General features: G+C 43.0%; 1 protein-coding gene across 2 annotated transcripts in view; it reads right to left on the bottom strand.

Annotated features, from left to right (window-relative positions):
• The window catches only part of LOC104259239 (contactin-4), a 130,380-nt gene that overhangs the window by 70,720 nt on the left and 40,037 nt on the right, over positions 1-19,623 (bottom strand). For both annotated transcript variants that reach the window (XM_059823517.1, XM_059823516.1), the window contains 3 exons: positions 13,587-13,790; positions 5,398-5,500; positions 4,604-4,788 (listed from right to left, as the gene is read on the bottom strand). In XM_059823517.1, the coding sequence (XP_059679500.1) occupies positions 4,604-4,788; positions 5,398-5,500; positions 13,587-13,790 (492 nt within the window). The remainder of the gene's footprint in view (positions 1-4,603; positions 4,789-5,397; positions 5,501-13,586; positions 13,791-19,623) is intronic.

Here is a 19,623-nt window from a genome sequence, read left to right as displayed (position 1 = left end):
TGGAGTGGCATGAAGTAACTTTCGCACAAATAAAACACAGGCCCACTGATGAAAGGGGGACTCTTTTCACCGCAAAATTAAGGAACCACATAAATTCCTGGTGGGACTTTGATTTGAGAAGTATTTAATCTGAAAAGCGGTCCAGCCAATTAAATGGCTTGTACTGAATATCTTACCAAATGCTGCAAAGAACTGTAATTAGTTACAAATAAGTCTGTCTCTCTGCTAATGCGGCTGCTGCTGCGCTGACACTTTTAGAAACCATTTTAACTGCAATTTTTTCCTCCTTGCCTTGGCTTGCCAGCAAGGTGCTGGGCAGGGAGCAGATAAGCTCAGGCGAGAGAGATGCTGGAGGACCCTGGAGCAACACAGGCGACGCCGAGTCAGCACCCGCATCTGTGCTGGCTGAAACCGAGCTGTTTTGGTACTTAGATATCTTCCCTCACTTCCAGGCCGTCTAAGTCAGTGTTGATCTGACTGGAAAGCCCAATGCCAAACTGCCTGGTTTGGGTCATAATTCCGGCAGACAAACGTTCCCGGTGGTGGTGCAGCTCCTCAGCTCCCAGCAGCCCTGCCTGCATGGCGGAGCAACCTCCCCCGGTGCTGCTTTCTTAGTGCTGTCACTACCTGCCCCACTGAAGGTGCTTATATTTGGGTCACCTTGACCGGCAGCTGTTTTTCCTGTTTTTTGTTATTCAGAATATACATGTTGTTGGGGTGGGGGATATCAAGATGTTGCATTGTCTCATCAGACAAAGTCAATATAGGAAAGTCTAAACACACACTGAAGCAGAGCCCAAGGAGTAAGCACCAGCACGACCATCTCATTTCACACTTTGCATAAAAAAATACACTCATATTTTAAAATAGTCAAGGAGAGCAATACACCGGTGTGGTGGTACGGAGACCTCTGATGCTGGTCAGCAGGGAAAACCTGGCCACGGCACGTAGGCGGAGCTGTAGAGTGGTGTGAGGCTCTCGTCCATCGTGGGAAAGGCTTTGAGCACAGGGATGAGCAGCCACAACAATGCCTTATAAGCTCATTGTGCTTGTGTATCTGCCCATTGCCTCTTGTCCTATGCTCAGGACAACCTTAGGGTTGCGACTGTCTGTCTGACAAAGGAAGATCTGACTGAAATGGCATCTAAACTTAACATGAAGGAAACAACATCCGCAATGATAATAAATAAGCATCTCCTTGATGCTGGTTTTATGAACGAAAAGGCAATTTCTTTTTCAATTAGCTAGCTAAGGTAATCTGTTTACTGTACTTCTGCCAAAAAAAAAATTGTTGGCGTTGCTTTTTGCTCAGGATATAAATCTTAGCCTCGCGGAGAGTTATCAAATTTAAAATTTATGAGCAGCCAGATTAAAAATAGAATGAGGTCAACAGGAGTGCTTCCGAAATGCTGCAGATCAAAACACACAGCTGATGGCATGGTGGACCCTCGCTGCTGAGTTCAATGGAAAAGCAGGCACTCGAAGCAGAGGTGTCGGTGCAGTCAGCGCCGGGGCAGTGAAGTGCTGGGGCAGTGACGTGCTCCGGCCGTGCCGACGTCAGCTCCTGTCCGGGACCTCACCTGCCTCAGCCACAGGGCACAGGGACTGACCTGGCCTGGCTCAAAAAGGTGCAGGGTCTGCAGGGAACAAGCTGCAAAGTCAGGAACACAGCGTGACGTGCATTTATGGCTGCTAAATGAGAGTGGAAAAGAAGAGGTTTTGCAGTTTAATTTGCTAATTCTCAGGAGCTAATTTGAGGTACGTGGTATGTGGTTAGGAATGGTAGACAGAACAAGAGACTTACAGCACGAAAACAAGTGATATGTCGTTCAGAGTTATAATAGTCAAGGAAACAGGTATAAGTCACTGTAATTGCATTAACATTAACATGTTTTCTATTGTGTAGGTCCATCTATCAAGTTAGACATACAGCACTCAGAACAAATGCTTTTGGAGAGCAATAAAACACAGCCTGTTGCAGGGGCTCGAAGCACAGAAAACAGAGGAAGAACAGATCTTGCACGTTTAATTAACCTTTCCTGTTGCAATGAGAATGCCAAACAACTTCAGTGTCACTGATATGCTAACAGAGGAAAAAATAAACATTGATACAAGAATGAAATACAGCAAAAGTCAACCTTCCCTGACAAATTCCAGGAGCACTGAAAGAACCTGACAACAGAGGCAGCGCTGGGTTATCTACAGCGAGCAGGCAAATTTGAATTTCATATTCTTTTTCTTCCTTTTTTTTCTAATTTTATACTATGCAGAGAGGCAGATAACTGGGTTTAAAGGAGTTGTTAAGAGCCAGATTGCAATCTCCAGGGCACGCGTCGTGACAGAGCACATCACTGCGCGCAGGTGGCACGTCCGACCGCCCATATCACACCCTCCGGAGCGTTCCCTTCTCCGGGTGCCAGCCCTGACCCACCACAAGACACTTGAAAAGCTCTGCCAACATTACAGTTGTATTTCAATAACGATGTAACACTTCTCAGCTTTAAAAAGAAAAATTATTAAGGAAAATTACTTACTTTTGGTTTCAACTATTCATATAAAACGTTTACAGTAAGTCACTTTCCCTAAAAATATCTCGCTGCCATGTGAAACTCCAGAGCCTAGCTTACAGAAAGCAAGGTTTTTTTAAGAGATCTCTTTTCAGTACTTAATGTCTGCCAAACACAAGGTATCCTTGAAAACTGAATACTTACAAACTAGTAACTCATCATCCTCATGACAACAAGGATGATATTTTAGTCGATTATCTTTAAAACCAGTAACTAGCAGAGGTGGCAGGCTAACACTTCTCCATAAGGAACTCCTCTGCTCACATGAAGAAAAGCAGATGTAAAGATAGTTCCCAGCATCACAGAGAAAGAGGAGGACACTCTTCTTCCCATGTATCTTGAGCTTTTTTGCTGAAATGCCAGCACTAGCCATAGTGGCAGCTTTTGTGTAGGATTTGCAGTCCTCCAGGAATGGGATCCAGACTGGTAAATTCATTACAGTAATTAGATTATAATTTAATACATGCGACGGTAGGAGTATACCAAAGGCTTGATTTACTGCTTTGCAAGGAAGGCAGGTACGGCCGTGGGTGGAGCAAAACTGTACAACTGATGAGTCTTTTCATTTACTGTCCACATGGGAAAAATCAGGAGAAATACGCATTTTTTTGATGAACCGAAAAAAAAAATCTTCACGTCTCTTAATTAAAAAAGAAAAACCAGTTTGAATCAACCCCAGATTATTTCCTTAACATGAAAGATTTCACTTCGTTCTTGCTATTTCACTCCTTTTTAAGGTTCTCTCATTCTATATCTTATTTAATTTTAAAAGAAGTGTTCATTTGAAATGGAAGCTCCCAAAGTTCTGATTTCCAAATGAAATCGCTTTTAGAAATATTTCCAATTTTAAAATATCCCTATATCTGCCTTTTTTAAAAAAAATTACATTACTCACCAAATTCAATCCCGTTTTGCCAGGAGGGTTAGTTCCCAAACTCTTTTTCCGTGGCAAATTTACTATAAATCAAAAACATTCTTCTCATCTCTGGAGTTCAAGCCAATATTCCCTGCTGACAGAACTTGGGCCCTCAGAAACATTTGAGGGAGAAAACACTGAATTTCTCTCCATTTGTTTGATAAAGAACAACGCTCTATTATGCTCCTGAAGATGGTAACAGGGCAGCAACAAGACAAAGACTTTCATGACGGTGAGGAGGTCTTTGCATGCTTGTGTACAGGGTATGTAACCTGCAGCCTTCTCCGCTCCAAAAAACATCAAACAGAAACTTAAGTACCAAACCAACAGCCCATTCGTGCCTCGAAATGCCCTCTCTGTGGCTCTCGTTCACCTCTACGTGGATGAACCCACAGTAACTCAGAACAGGCAAAACGTTCCCCCTGCAAGCTTGGTTCAGCTCCTAGAAGCATTTAATTTGCTTTGCAAGATGGGGCTGTTTCCAGCAGAAATTTGGGGATGGGCAGACACTTTTATCAGGATTAGAGGCACTAATGCATCTTCTACTTAACACAGAAGGCCTACGAAGCTGATGTTTTACATTTTTATTGTGCCCAGATCAATGGCTCTGACTTCCGTGTAAGAAGAGCAGGTGTGGAAAGTCTTTGGGGAGGAGGACTCTGCCGGCTCCGACAGGGTTAAATCCCAACTTCCCAGGCTGTGCAACCAGTGACCCCTCTGGAAAGGAGTCCTTAATTGGTTATAAGCAATCAACATTTAACACAAGCTGGGGCAACACATACATAATAAATCCCAGGTTGTAACCGTGAGGATGCTCCACCAGAATACCTGCTTTATCCTCACAGCCACAAAAAGGCAAATGAGGCATTTGCAAGTGCTTTCTGCATGCCACCATGCCAATGTCCTTCCAGTGACGTGCTTTTGTTCCAACTGCTCTGATTCTCAATTAATATGCACCATTCAGACAGATTTTATTTCAAATGTTACCCTTTTTGAGATGTGCTGTTTGTAAAAGAAAGTAGTCTTAGAAATACCCCCCCAAAATGACTTTCTCACAAAATATTTACTGCATGTTGCAACTGATACAATAAAATCCCCTGAAAGCAAGCAGACTGCTTACCATAAAACGTCAGCTGTCCTCGAGCAATGTTTTTCCCCCTCACATTTTCAGCTACACACTCATAAAGTCCAGCATCTTCTTGCTGAAAATTTGGGATTTCAAGAAGTCCACTTGATCTGTGTCTCCTGGCTTTTCTGGGTATCTGTTTCCCATCCGCTCTCCTCCAGCTAATTGCAGGAACTGGGCTAAATAAGAAAAATAAAGCAAAATAAGACTCGTAGAAAAAGCTATGGGTCTTGTCCTGATAAGCTCTTGTCTGATCAACTTAACACTGTTTCAAGCTTGAGGATGATGAGGACGTGGTCAGTCTGAAGACTCTGGGTAGGATCTGGAGCAATTTTATTATGGGTGGCTTATATATAATATAAATATGCATATGTATAGCAATGGGGTATTGCTCACATAGTCTTAAAAGCAGGAGACTGTATATTATGAAAAAGCTGTTTTGACAAAGTTGAATTTGGCGTTCTGCTGTGACAATACGTTCATTTTCCTACCAGTCCCACTTTTTGATTTTGAAACTCTTGCCAGTGTTTACTTTAGAAACAAGAGATGTATTTTAAGTGCTGCATGAGACCTCAGAACAGGAGATGCACAAACACATCTTTACAAAATAAGTTACATCTCTCTTCCTTGGGAGTTTATATTTTTGGTGAGCAAAGCCCCTGCTCCCCAAGTCCCTTGTCTGTTATGAACGCCTGCAGTAAGTAGCTTCTGCTGAGGCAAGTGAAGGATTAGCAAGTCTTGCAAACTCTACAATACAGCACTATGAAAGAGAGAAGCTCAAAACTTACTTCCCCAAGGCAAAGCACTCCAGTTTCACCGTTGTTCCTTTTGCAGATGGAACCGTTTCTGGGAACTGCACTTCTATTTTAGGCTCATACTCTCCCATCACCCCTGTGAACATAAAATAGATGCTAAGGTTTGGTTGAATTTTTGCAGTAAATTTGCAAGTGTTCCCGTGCTAGCACAGAGCTGTTCTATACGTCATTACTTGCCCAATTAATCCATTCATTTTAAACATGGCCTGTTTCTAACAGCCGTGTAGTGTGGGCTCTTTTCCCATTTACTGCCAGCGGAAAATCTGAACCAGCGCTCCACACCATCTGCCAAAGATTAACATTTCTTCATGGCTCTGTTAGTTTTTGCTTTGGAATATTCAGGATTTTTGCAGGTAACTTACGAAATAAGAAAAGCAATAGTAAGAGAGGTTCACCACCTTCTAGAAAACGAAATGCGGAACAAATAGCCATTAGAAAAAGTTTTAAAAGCACTGGAGCTAATCAAGGCTTCTATTAACTTCAAGGATTTAGATGCATAGAGATCATATACTCTTCGGGTAATTTCTTTATTTTTACTGCCCCAGTAAATCATGTATTGTGGCAGCCTCTTTATGAAATTGTGTTTGAAAATTTGTGCACATAAAAAGGCCATTATATTAATGATAAATGGCTACATTTCTAGTCACTGTACTGTCTTAAAACCGGCACATATAATTTCACCAATAGTGATTATCAGCTAATTGATGATTGCAGTTTAAACCTTAATTGCGTGGCGCTTCCCGGACGTTGGCCAAGCGTGGGGCAGGCGGGGAGCGCGCGAGCTGCGAGCGGTGCTGGATCAGACCAGGTGAACGCCACCAGTATGCACAAATACAGAAATGAGATAGCACGAGTAACACAGGAATGAGATAGCACGAGTTTGCAGAGATATTCAGGTAAGTCAGAGCTGCCTAGGGTGACCTGTGATTGCAGTGCTGCTTTCTGTCCCTCTGCTTTGCAAAGAGGATGCAAGAAAAGCTTTTTTTTCTTTACTTTTTCACAGTTTTAATGGTGAAAATGCTCAGTATGAGGCTTACATCAAGACCACCTTTACTTGTTGACCTGTATATTACCTGTTCTGGTGCAGCAGCAGGTTACATCATCTTTCTTCCAACCCGTTAATTGCAAATAAGCATTGCTGTGACATTATATAAAGAGTAGTGGCTGCACAACATCAGTCATCAAAATTACATGCATTTATGAACGATACGAATACTCTATCCATAGTCATGTCCTGGCCAGCACATACAGCACGAAACCCCCGAGGCTGTGTCAGCGCTGCAGCATTTACATACTATACAAACAAGAATTAGGGGGCACGCTGCCTGTTAGCCCTCTGCACGTTAACACTGCGGCCTTGAAGGGCTGGAAGTCATGGAAAATCCTCTCTTCTCCCAATTGTGACTGCGAAAACTTTGCAGTCTTGCCTAAATTTCTCCAGACTCTGTGCTAAACGTTTGCTAGGCAAGCTTCAACCAAGCCAAGAACAGCTACGGCCCAGTGGTGTCCAAGGGCAAGGCTGGGTGTGAACGTTTGGGAGCAGCAGCACCGTTTTGCTGATATCAGAACTTACTGAGATCTTTTCCCAGAAGTCTTTCCACGTTCTGCAATGAAGACCACAAATTTGGCAGAAGAAGAGCTTTTGAGGCTTTGCATCCCATGAAAGCCTGACCAGATTCAGGCAGCTGCCTGACCATGAAAGATGCTTGCTTTCAGATTGGAGACTTACCTGGAGAAATTATGGTCTCCATCAACCTCCCCGAGGTGGCTGAAAAGCTCCTCGGTGCCTGTGCCACCAGTCACCCCCTGCCCCACCACAGCCCAGGCACGTGAGCAGAGGGGATGCAGCTCCCCCCCAAAACACTCTGCAGGCTCCACCGGCAGCCAGCCGGAGGGTAAGAGACGATGCGGCAGCCAAATAAAATGGGAGGAAGGGAGCCGGCCTGAGGAGCTGCCTGTCCACTGACCGGCCAGCTACAAACCAGTCCTCAACAAGCAAAATCCACAAGAACGGTTCCTCCTTCCATGCCTCCTCCACTCCTGAAGCAGGAACTCGGTCCCCTTTGGCAAAGCAGGCTGTGAAGTATCATGTGACACAAATGGGCTATTTAGGAAATTACGGCAGAATGTATTATTAATACATTATTCACCTGACAGAGCAGGAGACAGGAACGGGGAGGAGGAAAAACAGCTTTTTATGCCTTCTCTTCACTCATTCCTTTCATTGTTCCTCTTTCTTTGCCTCAGTCTGGGACTGCAGAGCTCTAATCCCAGGGATGACAGAAGCCCAGACCGGGATGGGAAGGCTACCTGGGGCCATAGGACATCGGCTCCAGCCACCGTTACCCACGGCCCTGCAGCTCTGGCAACTGCTGCTGTCCCTTACAACTGCAAGGGCAGCTGTTTTACCAGCGCTACTGCAAACTCTAACCACTTAAAAATCAGGACTCATACCTGGAAAAATCACAAGGATCCCACTGCGATTATAACCTACCTACATATCTATATATAATATATATATAGGGTATGCTGTGATTCCTGTTGTCTCTGCTTTATGGGAGAAACATCAGTGCAGCTGAGATATCTCCATCCTGAATCCAAGTCCATTTCCACACAGACAGTCCTTATTTTTCCTGCTTTTCTTGGGTGATTTAACATATGACTTAGCCATGCAGGTGGAAGGGATGGCGGGGGGGGGGGGATAAAAAGACTAAAATAGACACCAGGTTTGTAGCTTGGAGAACGCTTCCAGTGTCATGGCACATCAGATGCTCTACATGTTTGCATTTCAGAGGATTTTGTATTTTTTTTCCAATTTCAAGGCTTAAAAATGTGGGTTTGGATGAAAGTCCCAGGAATTCAGAAGCAAGCTAATTTGTCTGAGGAGATGATATGCATTTCCTGACAACACCTGCAAAATGTTAAAGTTTAATTGGCCCATACAGCTGCCACTGATGGTAATTTTATTCCAGGACTATTTCAAGTTCTTTCCTACTATTACTGTTTTAATTCTGATGTAAAATATCCAAAGTGCATTTTAAAGAGAAGAACTAAAGCACTGCAAGAGCGCTGGCTCTCAACACCTAGGTGCTCCTAACAGGCTTTCACTGGTGTTTGCTGCAGGGTTGGGATTGCTCAGAGGGTCCCAAAGGTGCTGCGGTGGAGACGGCACCCCCAGGCAGCCACTGCCCTTCTGGGGGACACAGTGTCGCAGATGGGAGTGATAGAGAATGCACTTCACTCATAAGAGAGAAGCAACAATGTATTTTATTGATATGAAATATTAATAAGCAAAGTTTGATGGTAAATGTGCCAGTGATTTAACAAGATTTGATGGCAAGGTACACTTGGACTATTTACTGCATGGAGGACAGGGTCAGACAAAACTGTCAGGGAGACCCTCCCGTTGAGTCGTGAGGTTCAGGCAGGACCCCCCTGCGTTCTAAACACCTTCTCAGAGAGGAGTCCGGGTGTGCCTGGATCCAAACCTAGTCCCAGACTTGGTCAACGGTTTATGTCTAAAGGATTATACATGCGCAATCAATCCTTTATATCACTTAGCTAAGGTTTCCAAGTTTGGCATGCTCTTAGTCACGTACCGAGAATCTGTTGCAGCAAGGAATCTCTCAACCTCGAGGAGTAACCTTGAGGGGCATCCCTACTCAAGGGGAGATCCTGGCGTGCAGCCCACTGCTGTGCAGGAGAGCTCAAAGGGCTCTTGGGCTACTTGCTATTTATGGGGGTAAGATGATTGACTCATAGTCATATTTACATACTGACCACAGATTTTCCTTTCTTTCAAGTCTGGCTTGAGTTGAACATTGATCAGTGCTGTGGCTAGGTGGCCACTGTGTTGTTATCTGTCTCCCCTTACCCATTCTGAGCCAGATGCAGCCATCACAACCAGATGCAGCCATCATGACCACCACTGGTGGTTCTCTCTTGAGCAGGGTTATGGGAGATAAAAGTCAGGTTGGGGGGCGCGGGGAGAGCACACCGTCACACATGGTGCAGAGACTTGGTTGGACTTGATGATCTTACAGGTCTTTTCCAACCTTAGTGATTCTGTGATTCTGTGGCCTCGACAGGGACAGGGCAGCCAGGGGCAGCCAGACAACGGACACCAGTTTATTAAATGGAGGAGGTAAGTGTTGCAGGTTCGTTCCCTTTCCTCCCTCTCTTCCAGTTCATATCTCGTGGCGAACTGCCAGACAGCTTGTTTGGGAAAGAGCCATTCAAATTCAAACCCTTTTTCTGTCTGAGCTGCAGTAAGTGCTACACTCCCAGTGAACGCCTTACTTCAGGTTTTAGGATCATTCTCAGCCTTTGGTGCCATATACATTTGCTATTTATTTTATTTCCTAGCATGAAAATAGCTCAGAGAGCCCTTTCTCCACAACTGGTACCAACTGGTATGGTCAGGACTAAACTCCCATCCCTGCAGAACCCAAGCCGAAACCCAATCTCAATACCTTGGCAGATCTAGAAAACCATAGTATCTTCTATAATATCTTTAATACCTTTTATAGACTAGCACTTACATGATGTGAAAGGGAGAGCTGCTTGTCATTCCTGAAGACCTGTGCTGGAATATGGGTGCATATTTCAGGAAGACAGGTCCCAAACCGTAAATGTGCAGGTTTGGGGACTGCTGCACTTACATAATACTGTCTTTAAATCTTTTATCCACCTGCATTGCAAGCATCCTTGCTGCCAGAAATCCATACAGCTACATAGAAGTATTTAAGTAGGGGGTGATTGCATGCATTTGTGGAGGGAATTAAGAGGGACAGAGGAAACCCACCCTTTTCCCAGCACACACTGTACTTTGTACACTGTATTTATCATCATCAGATAACCTCTGTCCACAGAAGCAGAGAGTTTGAGCTCACACTGACCGTGACAGCTGCCTTGGCACGGTCTGTTCCTACCACCATCCCGTAACCCTCTGTGATATTTATCTCTCCAAGGAGGAAAAGCTGTCTGAGGATAACTAATGGCATAAGAGGCACCTTCTGCTTCCACAGCACAGCGACAGGGAAGGAACCCGAATTCTGCCAACAAGAGTGTGTACTGCTGGCTACAAAAAGCCGTTGCAAACAACATCAGGAGATCTGTAACTCCGGAGCCTCGCAGCTGAAAACAAGCAAAAGAGAAGCACAAAAGGCACAGGTGGGGAAAGCAATCTGCCTACAGGATCTGATTTCATCCCCTATGCCTGTATCTTTTCCTTTCACAGATTACAGCTCAAAAGACTGGCATCGGAAAGCAAGCAGCGCTTGAAAAAACATGCTGAAAAGCTGTTTCTCCAGGATGATTACATTCAAGTAAAATAACCACGACAAAGACGGCAGGTATTCGATGTAAAAAGCCTAAATGATTCACAACGGAGGCTAGAAAAATTACTGACATAAATTAAAGAAGAAATGTGAAAAGAAGCCTCGGGGTTCCGCGGGTGAGATTTCAGCCCAGCACATGCTGTCCTGCACACTCAGCCCTGCGAGCCGCTCCAGGGGAACGAGGACCGTTCATTAGTTCAATGAGCAGTTTTAACATTGGCTACAGTAAGAATACCCCCCACCTAATTTGTACATGTATCTGTTAAAACAATTGAAATTCTTGATATCGAACAGCATAGGGTCAGCCAAACTGTGAGCATCCGAACTCTGTTTTCTTCCTATAGCTCCGGAACTGGGAATTTTTAAAGTTTTTGAGTGAGAGATTATCATCAGCACGAAAGGAAAGAGTCTTCTCTTTCTCTTTTCAACTCAGTGTGAAATAATTAAAAAACCAAATATAGGTGCTATTTTTAGTTCTACGTGACCAGTATTCCTTTTGGATAGTATCTTACTCCACCACTTACTTCTTTCAAAGTAACGGGGCTATGTATAAACTACAGGGACCCATAATTAATTCTGCATGACAGCAAAGATGTTTTGCAGTTTAAAAGTAACTTTGATTTTTGAGAAAAACAGAAATTTCACAACGACATTGTTGTAAAGTACCTGGATTTTTTTGGAATTCACAAAAAGTGTATCGATAAGAAGCCAATCAGGCAGTAACTTAGAAACTTTTAGCAAGAGACAATTTTATGAAGGGTGTGTTGGAGGAGGTTGGACTATCCCGGCTGGGACGCCAGCCTCCAGCCCAGGGCTGAGGGGCCTCAGAGCTGCATCAACCCCTCTGGGACTGTGGAGCTGCCGGGGGGACGGGGGACCCCCCAGCCCTTCTCCCAAGGGCCCCGCAGGCGCGGTACCTTGCCGCACACCCTGGGCAGCAGCCAGCGGAGCAGCTCAGTACACATGTAAATCAATCGGGAGAGGTACATTATGAATTTTTTCCATTTAACTCACTAATTGAAATGAAATAGAACTGAAACATTAATTGTTCATGAGCTAGCCTCCGAGCCTACTAATTTAATGATAAAGTGCTGTAAGGAAAGTAACACGTCATATATATGAAGATATACTGGACATGTCAAATACGAATACAAAAAGATAAACACGAGAACTTTGCCAGTGGAAATACAATGTGCCTCGCATTTTACTCACTTCTGTTGTTCATACTTCTGAAGCAACATATATAATTTCTCTTTTCAAGTGTGATAGTGCATTATATTTGGATTTTATAGGGTTACTTTATGTGGAATGAAAAACTGAGACCTGCTAATTTTTAAAATGAAGCTTGCCTGTAATACTAGTGCAATCCTATTTTAAAATACACATTTAGCCTGTGTTCAGCTTTCAAGTACGGCCATCTTAGGCTCTACGAATACAACAGCACCTTTCCTGTTTAAGTCAGGAATGTATTCCCCAGCCCCTCAGAGGTTCAATTAAACTTTCATATCTTTAATAAACAGCAGAGTGCACTTCAAAGGAACCGGAGAACATTCCTGCGAATTACCTCAGGAAGGCAATCGGTCCCTGTAAATAAAGCGGAGCGCGCGGAGGAGCGATGCACTGGGGTAAAGCCCTTGGCGAGGCACTTCACAATCAGGCCGCCTAGCAATCATCCCAGCAGCAGCCCCACCTCAGAACAGAAGCAGACATCGAGCTTGATTGTGATAAATGGAAGCACTTTCAGCTAGGTAAGGGCTGCATAAAAGTCCTGTTAATGTAATACTTAAAAATATTTCTTCTTCAACACTGAAAATGTTAGTATGAGACAAATTTAAATATTCCTCTTTATCTATCATACATGAGATAACTTATTCTGGACTCAGAGGGACAGATTTACCGCCACTGTGTTTACAGAAATGCAGCCTCCCCTGTAACAGACAGCAGATCTGGCACGGACCTGGAAAAGCAGCTGTCTTCACCCCTCCCAGCCCCAACCGCAGCGCTTTCTCATCACCGACAATGTTTCCAGCCTCCCTGTCTGCAGGAACCATGTTAATGTGAAGGGGATGGTTATGGGCAGGAGGCTGGCAGTAACGAGCCCCTGTTTCACAAGCGAGGAATTTTTGTTAAATAGCACTAGGTGACAATGGCTTTTCTTCTTGAAGTTGTTTCTAATAATGCATTTCTATTTCTGGAATAAATGTCCTAACTGTTATCCTTTAAACAGACAAACTTTAATTAATTTTAATTGCAAATTAACATGCAAATTTATTTTTCTTATCTACTCAAAAATGACAACGATACAAATCAATTGTCTGTATAAATTTAGAAATCCTCTTTTGGTTTCTTCTTGCTTTTTTGTATTATTCCACAGACTACTAAAAATAGCACTAATTCTGCTGGGAAATACAGCCTGAGCTAACAGTTACCGAAACAACAAAGTGCTTTTGTTCACTTTTGGGCTGCATAAAATGAGCAAATCTGTAGTATATCCAAACTCTAAAAATTACTTTATTTCCCGTCTTTGGCCAAGTGACACCAGGTTTTTCTTTCATAATTATTGCCTGATACTGAGAGTTGTTCCAGTGGTGAGAAGAGCAACCTTGGCCACAGCATCATAAACCCCACCACTGTCTATAACTTTGAACCACGGCTAAAGCAGAGCTCTCCAGCCTCACTGAATCTCTGCGAAGGGAAAAATCTTTCCCTTTACTCTAACATAAATATTTCAGGCCATTTCTGAATTTCTGGGTGACAGCCAGCTAAAGAAAACAAAACAAACTCTCCACCCGCAGCCCTCAGTACCCCTCCCCTAAGTCCTACCGTCGTTCCTGAGGATGAGCGGGGTGGGGGGACCCAGGACCCTGCTGTTAGTCACCATGTTCGTCACCACGCAGGTGTAGTTCCCCACGTCTGAAGCCTCCACCTTCGCGATGTACAAATTCCCGGTCTCTTGCGAAACAAAGCGGCGATTGTCCTGGTGTACGAAGGTCGGGTACTCGTTGAAGATCCATGCGTAGGTGAGCTCTGGAAGCACAAGGTCCCACCAGCATTAGTGACAGGGTGCACATCCCCGTGGGGTCTGGTGCTGGGCTCTATCTCAAGTCGGAGCTAAAGCCCTGCAAATAATTTTCTCCCTGCCCCCTTTGGTTAGGGAAATTGGATATATCACAGCCCATGAAATGATAAAAAGGCTAACATTTTGCAAGTTCTCATCTTTATGGCTACAAATACAAGTTTCCAGCTGTGACACTTCCGAGTCTGCACATGGATCTAATGAGAATATTAGATCCTTCAAGTTCTTCCAATCCAGAACATAATGCATTTTACAAGAATCTTACCTTTTTGTCATGAACATTTCAGCCTGACTCATGACTCTTCTTTTATTCTTTCTTATTAATTTTTTTTCCTTTAAAAACAGTTCGGAGGAGGATCTGCCGAGCTGTGTTATCACACACTGTACATTTTAGTCCTTTGGAACTTCTGAATCAGCAAAAAACTGAACACTAAATTAAGCAGCTGTAATCTTCTACATGACTAATTAGATAGTACTCCGTGTTTTATAAGGCATCTTTGGAAGTTATTTGAGCAATAAGAGAGTGAGAGAGATGCTGCAAGTGGTTGCAGAGTTTGTAAGTGAGGTTAATGCAATATAACCCTATTATATTTGCCCAAGACAAATGCCCAAACACCCTGAAAATGCCTGAAGAACTAAAGCGAACACAAGATCGCTGTAGTTTTCTAAGGGAACACTAATTATACTAAAAAGCGTATTCTTAGTTTAATACTCTAATGAGTCATAACTGTAATTGACCTCAACTACCATTAGGTACTTTGGAAAATATATTCTGCCCTCATGTTCCACTGTTTACATATATAAGAGGCTGAATGCAGATTGTTGGCTTTTATTTATTTATTTTTAACAACAGGATTATGAAATGCCTGCTTAGACTTTTAGGAAGATATGATAATTATGTTTATGTGGGAATATCTAATCATCATATTTACACATGTGCATCTAATTATAAGTAACCTCATGCTGATGTCAAGAGGATACTCAGAGCAAACAAGGTACCACTTCTCAGCTGGCTTATTATTTTCTGCAAGTAGTTAAGTTTTTTTTCTAATTTACTCTTGGTGAACAATTATCTTGTTCCTCCAGAAGCATCCAGCAATAGGCAAATAAACATCACTGCCCTGGAATGCACAGAGGCATTTAAATTTGAGTGAATCTTCACACAGCAGGTTTCCACCAAAGCCCCCCGAGCTCTGCAATACAACAACGTTTTGCAGTGACTGTGGAATGGTGAACTGACCACACATTCCTCAGAAAAACACAAAACTGGGAGGGTCTTTCTGGACCAACAATCCCCTTCCCACCCTATCCTTCCCCAGGAGGTTACGTAGTCCTATTCATAAATACACCCTAGAAGCAGCAAGGTTTTTGGCTCCTACTTTTCTGTTGTAAGTTGGTATTACTTTAATTGCTAAGAACCCTCTAATTTTCAGGTTAAATATTTTCATCACTAGTCTATAGCTATGTGCTTCTGGGCTAATGATGCCTTTAGCTTAAAGAGTTCTTGTCTCTTCGCCGGTGAGAGCCATCAAGAGCCCTTCTGCCTTCATTTTCAAGACAGGCTTTCCAAACTTATGATCATTGCAGTAGCTTTTCCTAGCCTCTGCCTTAGTTAAAAGTCTTGAATATTTGTGTCATTTGAGCTGAGTGTGAGGTTGGAAGTCCTGGGTAAGCAGGTCACAGGACAGTAGAAGGCAAATGTAAAGTTGTGCCATAGTAAAGAGGTCTGACCAAAGAGAGCACCAAGTGGTGATAATCTGGGATTCCTCCACAGAGGAACCCAACGCAGGGGGGACTAAAGGAGACCTATTTCTAGAGAGCAAAACATCGTCTCCCCAAAAGCCATCTTCAAACTCTATTAATTTGGCTACATAAAGCTGAAGAACTTAAATGAAGATCTGATGTTACAGCTCTGCCTTCCTTTCGTTGCAACAAATCATTGTCCAGAAAAATACAACTGCCCGAATTACACAGCCTTAGACATTAGGAGCAGTCCGTTATTGCTATATAATATTTAAAACAACTGGTAATTCTCTCTTTCTCTCTCTCAAATAACATGGGACTGATGGAATATAGAGCTCAGGGAATAAAGCAGACTGGAACATCTATAAGTGCATTTGCTTGTGTAGCAACATGTAAATAAATACTATATCAAACTCTCTTTGAGTTCCTTAGAGATCCTAGTGCAATATTTATGGCTTCTCAAACTTGACGGATTTCTTTTGATAAGGTTTCACATGCTAATTGCTCTGGAAGTGATAGACAGTTCACATCCCATAGGCAATTTGTAACAACTGTGTAAACAGACACTTAAAATACAGCCTGAGATGGCTCCTGGTGACTGCGCGTGATTGAAACGTTTACCGAAGTTACAGAAACGGAGTCTTCCAGTACAAAGAATGAGCATTACCGTCAACTCGTGGTTCTCTAATTACACATTAGACTCTACATCCTTGAGGAATTTATTACAAACTTCTCCTAATTTGGGGCCCTTTTCAAGTAATTTTGCCTAATTTATGCTTTCAATTTCCCCTTTAAAGCACATTCAAGTAGGTCTCTCAAACACAGAATATTATCAGAAGATTTCTGCCCCATATTTGCTGTTTTTGAAGACAAGCGGAAACTCTGCTAGCTGCAATCCCACCGCCAGCAGTAGAAGACCTTTCTTGTACTTTGATACCGTACTTTTCTTCACTGCCCTGACAGCCTGGATTACCACGATAGATCAGAATGAGATGAAGATTTTTGGGTGGCAAATCTTCAGTTCTTTAATGATTATCGGCAAGGACAGGAGGATGGAGCAGTTACTTGTACATCTTTGGTACAGATGTTCTATGCACTCTGGCTCAAGCCATCACAAGACGGAAGACATTCAACCCCACATCTTTTCTTGCTTTACCAATTACATAAAGAGCATTTTTTATCTACACAAATCCATGCTGATGGTTACATGCACTTAAGTACTTGGAATACCCACAGTACCACTGCAGGCGCATACTAGAAGTAAAATGATTTCTTTTTCCCAAAAGAATGCAGGTTTCTGTGCACAAGGTCCCAAATTGCTAGTTATTTGCTCTACTGGTCCAGAGCAAAGACAATGGAATCGGGGAAAAGCATCCTAAATTAGTTAACATCACTCACTTATTGCAAAGGAAAATTCAGGCTTGTGAAGAGCAGTGGAGGTAAAGGCGGGGAGGATGCAGGCGTGTTAGCAGAAGCTTGATTTGACTTTAGCCAAGATGGATGGTGGAAGTGATGGGCACAAACATGCAGAGATGCGAATCGCTCCCAGATCAGACACATGGCAGGAAAGCCCACTGCACGCCAGCAGACCATTAACCTCTTCTCCATGCTCCCTCCCCTGCCATTGCAGTAGAGGCTTTCAGGAGAAGCTCAATCACATAGAGATAACACAGTACACTAACCATTAATATTTATGTCTCCGGGCTAGTGATCGGCAGGGGAACATGATAGGCAGTACATGGCAGGCAGGCTATACACGTCAAACATCCATCTATGCAACATCAGACAGCAACAGTCTTGATTCAAAGCTCCACCGACAGCCTTTTACTCAAGTTGCTATTTGCAAAGTTGTTTTACTTAGATGTGTGTGGCAGCAATGCCAACAAAGAAGCCAGAAGTCTTTTTCTTCACTCCTTTTATCCCTTTCAGAGTCTATCTCACACCAGTTGCTCCCCCCATGCGCTAGAGTGAACCCTGATGCTCCAGCTACCTCTGTGTTTCAGGACCAAGTGTACTAACCACAAACACACAACCTGCATCACAGACAAATATCAATGAATATTTATAAATAGAACGCAAGGCCTCTGCTGCTATTACATGGCTAAATATCATGGTTTAACAAAATTTAGAGCAGCCAGCAGCTGCCATCAAGTTTAGCAATTGAAAAGGAAATAAATTATTCAAGCCACCTGAATATAGATTTTGGACATTTAAGATACGCCTTTCAGTTTTATTACCAGAGTGCAGACAAACCCTTTTTTTCCCCCCAAGAAGAAATGTTCTGAGCCGCTTGCCAGGGCACCAGCAGAGAAAGCTGGCAGCCCTGTGCTGCACCGCAGGGCTGGAGGGTGGCTGCGTTTCTGGAGAAGCTGAGCCCGCCGGGGTGCTGCTGCAGAGCCCAGGGCCTTCACTCACCCTGGGGAAAACGAGAGATGCAAAGCAGTAGAAGTTGCATCACTTTGCCTTCCTGCCTGGTTTTTGCCTGGGTTTGTTTTTTTTTTTTTTTTCTCGGCAAAGCATGTAGCCCTCCTGGGTCTGCTTTTCCTGATTACATTCACATCTCATCGTTTTTCTAAAGCATTCGATGATAAACTCTATGAAAGTGTGAGTCTCTCCTGCGCTGCCCCCAGAATACTCTCTGCTCAAGACAAGAAACAAAGCTAAAGCCACTGTAGATTTTAAACTTTCTTTAAATGAGAGCAAGTGGTGAAAGAAGGTTACTGAAAGCTGAACAGAAATTCTGCTATTATTATAATTAGACCATATGGTTTGCCAAAATAACATTCTCTGGTCTTCCGTCTCGTCACGCACATACTATTTTGTCTTTGCCTTGTCTTTGCCTTTTAGTACAAGAAACTCTTTTCTTCTTTTTTTTTTTTTTTTAAAGTCTTTTCCATAAAGTCAGGGCTGCCACTTAAAAAGGTCTCTGTAGCTATTATGGGAAAAGCTATTAAAACATCAAGATTATGGTAACCATAAAGCTGAATAGAAGAATGAAATTTTGAAATTAGTATTAGCCAAAAAATGGGGATCATTTATCATTTTTAATAAGAACAGTGTGGTACAATACACTATTATTTTTTATAGGCTTTACTGAATGTTACAGAGATTAATCCAATCTTTAATGATTCCTGTAATTTCTATATTATCGCCTACTATGTCACTCCCAAGTTGGACAGGCGGGAACTGTTTTTCAGTGTGAAACAAAAGATTTGCAGCATTTCCTGTAAATCTTGATGCACAAAAATTAGGCTTCATTATGTGTGTCAAGAAACAAATATGAAATTAAAGAAATTAAGAAAATCCTCCCTTCACAGCAGTCCCAAGCAAGCCAAAGTATAATTGCAGTAGTACAGCATTTTGGAAGAGCAGTACATAATTTTGAGACGTTTTGAAATGAAAGCTGAGGCTCATCCCAGTATGTTATAAACAATGACAATTTAAATCCAGATACAGTGAATACAGCTTCATGAGTTGGGTTTGCACTTTCCTTGATCATGCAGTTCCGTAAAATTATGATTGCTTTTTTATTTTTTCAAATGCAATTTATTCTTAAGTACGGGAAGGGCTGAAGTTTTGCTGTCTATTTCACTCCACACCTCTGCTTTCCCTGTCATAGATGGGGCCCTTCCAGATACAGCCAACAGTAACAGCAAAGTCACGGGAAGTTTTTCCTGGAGAGAAGCTATTCCCTCCAGCCCTCAGCTACTGCAGTGCAACTGGTGGCAGCAAGGAACTGGATGTAGTGTTATGCTTTTATATGATTTGGTGGTACAGACACATGTTTCTTGGCTCTATGTGTGTTACAGCACGTGTTACCGTCTGTGCCTGCTGCCATCCAGGTTTCCATTAGAGGAGCTGATGGATGCACGAGCCGAGGCCGCCTTCACCTTCCAGCAGTTACTGCACTCCAGGCTAGGAAGTTCACACCTGCTATTTATTATTCAAATACTGTAACAACACTTTGCTGTACAAAACCCCAACCATACCCCGTATCACCCCCCTTCCAGTTCATAAAAGCCACTGACGTCGCAACACCAT

Source organism: Gavia stellata, chromosome 12, assembly GCF_030936135.1.
Source record: "Gavia stellata isolate bGavSte3 chromosome 12, bGavSte3.hap2, whole genome shotgun sequence".
Taxonomy (NCBI): Eukaryota; Metazoa; Chordata; class Aves; order Gaviiformes; family Gaviidae; genus Gavia; species Gavia stellata.
The sequence above is the reverse complement of the archived record's forward strand: the minus strand, read 5'-3'. Positions and strand labels throughout refer to the sequence as shown.